General features: G+C 35.1%; 1 protein-coding gene across 1 annotated transcript; it reads left to right on the forward strand.

Moving 5' to 3' along the window:
- The first annotated feature begins 2491 nt into the window (after positions 1-2491).
- Positions 2492-6000, forward strand: LOC116126759 (GDSL esterase/lipase At5g45920). Its single transcript, XM_031412425.1, has 5 exons — positions 2492-2672; positions 2766-2996; positions 4873-4940; positions 5170-5334; positions 5675-6000. Exons 1-5 carry the CDS (start codon positions 2574-2576, stop codon positions 5832-5834), a joined length of 723 nt encoding a protein of 240 aa, XP_031268285.1. The 5' UTR covers positions 2492-2573; the 3' UTR covers positions 5835-6000.
- Positions 6001-8458: the final 2458 nt, after the last annotated feature.

Below are 8458 nucleotides of genomic sequence, written 5' to 3' on the forward strand. Positions count from 1 at the left end.
TGCTGGCTGACATCTTCTCGTTGACATTACAAGTAAAGTATTACATGCTAATATGATGGTGTTGAATTTGATTAATAAGGATTAAGCCAGCCTTGTTTGGTGTTTAGGACTTTGTGTATCGTGATCCGTGACAACTGTAATTAGTTCAAAAGCAATATTATATTGATAAATAAATTTGATAAATTTTCTCTTCAAGTCCAAGAGGGTATTCTCACCATGCCCCTAGACGATGATTCACACCATGCCCCTAGACAGTGTCAGTAGGCGGAAAAACAGTTGTCACATTGACCTGGACACCAAAAATTTTACACCGAAAATATATATCAGTTTACATATAATACGTTTTTAATTTTTTTAATAATTTTTTTTAGTGGATAACCGTCCATCAAATTTGGACAACCGTTCACTTACATGGACGCTCATCCATATTAAATAGATGGGCGTCCATATACAAGGTCCATAAATAAAATATGAAAATAAAAAAAAAACTTTGGGAACGACCGTCCATAAATTATAGGCGGACGTCTCTTATATTTGGACGGGCATACTTAAAAAAAAAAAATAAACGTTTGGACGAGCGTCCATTAGCCCATTATTTTGGTTTCTACAGATACTACACATCATCAGCCAATTTTTTGAAGTCCTCCAGCCAGTCTAGTACGTTTGCATCCTGGTTGAAGTTCTGTAGCTTATCCTTATTCTCTTCATCGCTACTGACTTCTCCAAAAATCTTAAACTCTTGCCTCCATAGAATTACCTTTTTACAAAGGTCATTAGGATTTTTGAGGGACCTCAACCTAGAGAACAGCGTCTCCAGTTGCTCCAACTTGCTACGCAATTCTTAAACCATGATTAACTTCATGTCACACAAAAGAGAAGGATAAAACTGAGACTGAACCAGAGCTTGATCCTATTCATGGTCATGGATGCTTTAAAATATTCAAAACTTCTCGTTCTCTTACCCTAAATTAAAAATATAATTATAAATTTTTGCTAAAAGCATGGAAGATGTAGGACTCTTATTTACTTCATCTCATCGTCTTTTATAAATCATTTTATATCTTTTTTCTTTATAAATCATTTTACGTCTTTTTTCTTTAGTATAGTGACATTCTTATTTGATGGCATGTTTTAGGTTGATCTTGAAAAAGTTGCAAGAGATACCCATGGTTATGTGAGAGCAGATCTTGCTGCTCTCTGTACTGAAGCGACCCTTCAGTGTATCCGGGAGAAAATGGATGTCATTGCTTAGAGGACGAGACAAGTGATGCTGAGGTGTTCAATTCAATGGCTGTGAGTCGCACATATTTTCTTGAAGGGACAAATACAAGCACAGGTTTTCCATTCTTGGCATGTTGGACAATTGCAGTATATATGGGTTTCGTCATGTCTTGCATCCTTGCATCAAAATTGGATATATCCACTCCCTGAATATNGACACAAATCTGACCGGTTTGTGTCGTAACGCAATTTTCCAGTCAGATTTCGACAGTGGTGGCTGGAATCTGGCACTGCGGGTGATGGGGGTGTTTTTGTCATTTTATATGTTGAGGTGTTTAATTAAATTAGCAAACCTAAGGGTTTTTTTTATAAATTTTTAAATTTTACCTTGTAATACTCTTTTATTCAACTATCCAATATTATTTCTAAAATCATATTCAAAATAATAAATCAAACGTACCCTAAACTGCTTAGGATGCAAGAAATGTGTTTTTTAATAGTTCATAGTTAAAGTGTATTGTCTTAGACTCTTAGTAAATAGATTTATTTTGTGAAGGTTTAACATATGCCCCTTATATTAAATTAGTTTTATTTATTTTAAAAATAAATTGTATTATTTCTGTATAAACGTTAATTTAGAAGACAAATCAGCTTGATATATCACATCAAAGCGTGACAGGCCCACCACAATTATGTTAACCCTCTCTTGACCTCTTGAAGAAGATAAAAAGGCGGCGACTCAATCGATGATACCCTGCACGTTGCGGCGAAGAACACTAAGGGAGTCAGAACCAGAAGCCTTGCCTATCTCAGCGACAGAGAATTTAATGTAGAGTCGCCTCCACAGTCACCTTACAAACTAATGAGTCTCTAGCTGTGCTTTCCTTGTGCGCTATTTTCTCTCAAACTCTATTCTATACCCCATTTTAGCCCCTTCTTGACTGTTGCAATTTGCTACTCTACTCCCGACTCACACTAGAAGTAAACTGCACCCATTGGCTTATTAGGGAAACGAGACCGAATCCCCATAACCAGTTAAAAGTGGGAACCCGGAACCCCACTAAATTGTTCATTTTCTTCGTCATCCTTCTGTCTCTGTCTCTGTATGTTAATTCTCTCTCCAGCTTAATAGCCTTTTGGCTTTAGGGTGCATCCGTGCAATTAAGTGTGCCAGCATTCGGTAATACAGCTTTACTTTTATGAGACAACTAACCTTACTGCTATAAAGTTTAGTTTCTTGGTTTATTCTATATATGGTGTGGTGTAAAGTGCTAACAACAGGTTGACTTGTTCAGTTTAGGGGAATAAAAACCTCAGTTTCTGTAGCAAACCTCTACAAACATATCTCAAAGATGAGACCAAAAATTTATCTTTTTGGTGACTCAATTACTGAAGAGTCCTTTGCTGATGGCGGATGGGGTTCCTTGCTTGCCAACCATTTCTCTCGGACGGTATCAACTGTTCTTACCTAATATTGTAATTATTCAGATGAATTAAAATATGGACATGTAATTGTTTTCTGATATTGGTTTGTTTAATCATAGGTTGATGTGGTGCTAAGAGGGTATAGTGGGTATAACACTCGGTGGGCTCTAAAGGTGATACAGAGTGTCTTTTCGGCAGAGAAAGACGGTGGCGGTGAGGGTGCACCAGTGGCAGTTACGGTGTTCTTTGGAGCAAATGACGCTTGTATTCCGGATCGATGTTCTGCGTTTCAACACGTGCCTGTCCATGAATACAAGCAAAATCTCCATTCTATTATGTCGTATCTCAAGGTGTCACTTCCCTCTACTCTACTCTGCATGTATGTATTACGTGTATGGATAACATTATTTATCCATATTTTTGTGGATACATTTTCATCTTAATGGTGTATTACTGTATTGATTAGATTATTAGAAAGAGGTTAGCCTCTCACGTATCCACAGTGACACAATAAAGGATTAGGCTGTTGCCGCCTACCTGTATTGATGAAGATGACACCTTGCTTAATTTCCTATCATTTTCTTCACTTTTTTAATTGTATTTTATTAACGGGTTTTCTAATAATATTATTCAAAGCTTAATCAAGGTGAAAGAAAGGTCTGTTGTATACATCAAGAAAAACAAAAGTCTAATGGCAATTACGTGGATTATTATCTTTTGGAGTATATATACACACACACACACTAAGAAAAAGCTTTAGTAAACTATACGCATTCTTATGTTAAACGTGTGGCTTTTATATTTCTTTGTCTAGACATCATAAAATATAATATTAGAATTGTTCTTGCTCAATTCATGGGAGTCTAACTGTAACCCAGTTGGATTTAATGTAAATTTTCTATAATGCGTAATACAGTAGAAAGGGAAATATAATGTAAAATAATAAGTTGATCTTAGCTATATAGTAGTTGATTAGATTTACAAAAGTGGGTTTACTATACCGTGAGAAATGGGTGTAAGGAGTGGGGCTAGGATTGATTGAAGAGTATGGTGGGTTACCACATGGCTATTCTTTAATTCTGATAGGCTTAGGCTTAGGCTAGCTCGATGGTATTAACTATGGAAGACTTGCCAATTGTAACAGCTTTCCTTTTTTCTCAAGTAAGATGGTATATGGGTGATGGCTCTTACGTCTAATTTAATATAAGTTTAGTTGGGTCCATCCTCTAGTGGTCCACCAAGGTTTTTATGACTTTAGATAAGCACATCTCAACTACTAGTTAAATTGCTTTTTACCCATAGATTTTGTACATGTAATCATATCAGGGCCATTGATGTGTTCAGTCACAATTTTACGTGTTTGGGAGTAGGGAAGGTCAAAGTTCTCCATGACGACTATGCTTTGTTGATTGGGTTGTTTATTATGTTATGTTTAACATAGCTTACGCCTATATGCTTGCTTAGCTTTAAAGATTTTTCTCCCTTTCTTTTTCTGGGTCAGTGCCCAAATGCAACTCGATTGCTTGTATATTTTGAATATCCGTATTAATAATATTTAGTAATTAATAGTAAAATTTACGTTTTCTTTGTTTATATTTTTTTTTTTCTTAATAAATAGAACAATCTAGAGTTGAGTTCGATCCCAAAGAATTTTGTTGGTAGTTCAGTCCTGAATTCCAGAGGTAGGTTACATAAGAAGTCTACAGTTAATTAAAAATGGTGAGAGTGGTGCAAGTGTTTAATTGCAGTGTTGGGTGATATAGATTCTTGCACGTGGTAGGTTGTAAACTGGGAACAAATAGATATAGTGAGTGGACAAAATTATTGGTAGCTGTGAATGTGATAAGGTGGAGATGGTGGCAATAAAATTAAGTGATGTTGTAGCTAGTTGACTTGCATTCTGTATTGGGCATGGTGGGAAATGGCGATAGTGGTAATGCGATAGAGCTTAATGTAATGTTGTCAATCAGCAATATTCTTGGTAGTGGGAGAGATGATTATATTATATTTATACATGACCATAATTATTAGCTACTAAGTTGCCTCTCCAAGAAATCATGTTATTTAGTTTAGCACTTGCGTAATTAAATTTCCTTGGCTTGGGAGTCATGCTATCACAGTTCAATTAATCATACCACTCAACTCACCATTGGTTTAATTTACATTTTTCTTGTCTTATATTTGCTTCTTAGCTGTGTTTTGTTATTTTATTTCCGATGTGCTCAGAATAAGTGGCCAACAACCCTCATTCTCCTTATCACTCCACCTCCAATCGATGAAGAGGCGCGCCTTAGGTATGTTTCTCATTATGCTTTTCCTATCATCTATCTTTTCCTTATGTGGTGCTTATATTTTGCATAATGTCAGTGGGGGCCTTTTTTCTTTTTTAAAAAAAAAAAAAAAAAAAAAAAAAAAAATTATTACTATTGTCTAGAAAATAATACACTGGAAAATGATAATGTATCTTCAACTCATCAATGTAAAATCAATATTAAAAGGGAATTTTAAAATATTTTGATGCAGCTATCCTTATGTGGAGAATCCAATGGGTCTGCCTGAGAGGACAAATGAGGCAGCTGGTGCTTATGCCAAGGCATGTGTTGAAATTGCCACAGAATGTGGAATCCCTGTGATAGATCTCTGGACCAAAATGCAGCAATTTCCTGACTGGCAAAAAACTCATCTAAGGTATTTCTTATGTTTATCAAATTTACAGTTTGCATAAATGAAGCATGCATATGGACTGATTCCATGTGCACAGACTATCTAGTTGTTTAATATTCTTGTTCTCAAATATGTTGGACCATAGTTATTGCATGTGAAGTTACCACCGAGTGTAATTGACATGTGCTAACTGAGGCCATATGCCTTGGTTGTTGACTTGTTGCTCAACTGGTGTTGATTGGAAAATACTAGTTTAGTTTCTCATTGAGGAGGTTGAAACCTTAAACTTTGTGCACATAATATTGGTATAACTAAACGCATGATATACAAAGATGTGATGATTTTCTGTAACTGGAATTGGCAGGGATGGATTGCACCTCGCTCAAACTGGAAACAGGATTGTTTTTGAGGAAGTAGTTGCAAAGCTGAAGAAGGAAGGCTTGAGTCTGGAAAAGTTACCGGTTGATCTCCCGCTTATATCTGAGATTGACCCTAATGACCCACTCAAGGCTTTTCAGAAGTAATAATGGGTGGATTGTGGAAGGTTATTTGACCAAATTAATATTTCATAAACAGCTGGTAATAGACAAGCAAGTTATATTCAGCGTATGGTTGAGCCCCTTTTGGCTTTGAAGACAGTTGTTTGTATTGATGAAAATTTTTGGTGTCAATTTCCTGAAATCAGAAACAGATTAGAATTGGGAGTAACATCTTGTGAAACATGTTTCGGGCGCTGAAACCAAAGATAAAGCCGCATGGACCAGCCGCTTGGTTCAAATCTAGAAAACTAGCGCTTGCAAAAATTTCATATGCTACTCAATGATCTCCTTATTTCAAGCCCAAAGGAGTGTTCTGCGAATCTAGATAGATATACTATGGTTGCATGCATGTAGTTATGAGGATTAATGAGGCATACTTACGATAATTATGTCATCATTCTTGATGTCTTTTGGAGATGCCGATGAAGTATCCATAATGGAACTTTTAACACCAAACAAGTAGCTTCTGCCCAGATTAATTTGTCACAATCAAAGCCCAGCTTATATAAGCAAAGTTTACACCTATCGGAAAAAGTCACTTTGTCAACCACATTTTGTCAGAGTCAATTATTTTTTAAGAAAAAGATTTTAATATGATTTTAAATAGCAAAATCAAATACTATGATTGGTGATTAATTAAAAAGAATATTAAAAACTGAAACAAATCTCAACTACGCACAAATTGTTATTAATATATACATAATACATGTATAATTAATAAGATAATTAAAAACTTGATGAAATTAGACTGGGAGATGTCCTATTTCTATTTATTTAAACATATATTAATTGACCGTTTTGAAATGAATATTTATATGAAGCAAGATATTATTGAAGCACATTTAAATGACTTGATAGATCAGTTCACTAAAGACTCAATCTCACCTATACCATGTGTGCATTGACTACTTAATTATTTTATTTGTTGATAATAACTTGAAACTTCAAAATTAATTAATAAGTTGCACACTAGATACATACATTACTTAAAAATGCTTTAAAATGACTATTTTTACTAAGATACTACCGGAATAACATAAAAATGACTTAATTCAACTGTTTTACTAAAAACTAAATCTCATTTTGGCCACATGTGAATTGTCTACTTTTTGTTTTTTTTTTTTTTTTTTTTTGTAGGTATCTTAAGTATCCAGGCTCACATTGGAATCTGCTTAATTCTGTGGGCTACGAAACACCTTATAAACTCAATGGACTAAGGTAATTATACAAATATGGTAGGTATATCTTTTGCGACTCGAACACAATCCCCTGAATATAGCTAACTCTAATGGCCAAAAAGAGTTTGTCATCGGATCACAGGGGAGAGGTACCCAATTGCTTACTTCATATGTTGCTACAAACTTGAGACTTCAAGACTAATAAAATGACACAATATATACATAAACAAGAAAATGCATTTATTAATTTATGAGTTCTTATAGGAAAAAAGAAATACATAAACATACCAACTTCAGCAAATGTCTTGACTGAAGTTTAAACGTTATAACTCTGGATATATATATAGAAGTTGACATAACCAGTAAATTTGAAATTAAACCCATGAATATTGTCACAAGTCAATTTGAATAGGGTACTTAGATTCCTCTAGGTGGTTGCACTACCTGGTTCCCACCCAGTTAGCAGCCAATTATCCATTACAGAAATGGCATCAAGAAGTTGCATTTTGTACGCAATTTTAATGTCTAGAAGTACGTTGAGCAATTCCTGCAACCACATTTTCCATTCGAACGATATCTAGGGCAATGCCGTTGGCTGAAAGTTATGGTGAGGATCCGGCCCTCCAGTTGAAATTCTACCTGTTGAGTCCCTCCTGTTATACTTCAATTTAGACAAATTATAGCCTAATTCACGTAAAATGGAACGACTGTCAATTCTTTTCTGCATAACTTTACGCCCTTGATAACCTTGCACCGCTTCCAAATTTGTCACAACCACCGATAAAATCAGTAGGATCAGTATCAAACTTTGCACAGAAGTTGAATAAGCCATATTTTCAACAAAGTAATAATTCTGGAGGGATCTGAGTTGCTTATGCTTACAAGACTGAAGTAGCTAGGTAGCATGATAAGTAACAATCAGACCCCGATATATATAATGCAAATGCACGGGAAATATCCAAGATTTTAAATTATAAACTCAATAATGGTGTTGGCGACTAGAAGCTGACAAACTCAATATGTGGATTACTGCCCTTTTATGTAATATACTTTTAACTATTCTTAACATGTGCAAACCGGCCCATTACCTCAAATTACACGAAGATTTGTCCCCCTGTCCCACTTGAGCATCCATGTTTAGACCTTCTAATGTGCTGCCAATTTCTTTTCATTACTAATATTAACTTGTTTGCTGAGTCATCCCTCTGGTCTTCATCTGTAAAAGTTTTTGGAAAGTCTTCCCAATAAATTAATCAAACAACATACAACCGTTTATACCAATTTCCCATTGTCCTTATTTTCAATTTGTATTGCTTTTTGTTCAGCAACGGATAAAGAATTGCCCACTTTGAATGTAGGACAATGTCTTTTTACATGTTTATAAAACAACAAATTTCTTCTTCTTTTCATTCCTAATTTGGCTTATCATCG

The sequence above is a fragment of the Pistacia vera genome, unplaced genomic scaffold, assembly GCF_008641045.1.
Source record: "Pistacia vera cultivar Batoury unplaced genomic scaffold, PisVer_v2 Contig183, whole genome shotgun sequence".
Taxonomy (NCBI): domain Eukaryota; kingdom Viridiplantae; phylum Streptophyta; class Magnoliopsida; order Sapindales; family Anacardiaceae; genus Pistacia; species Pistacia vera.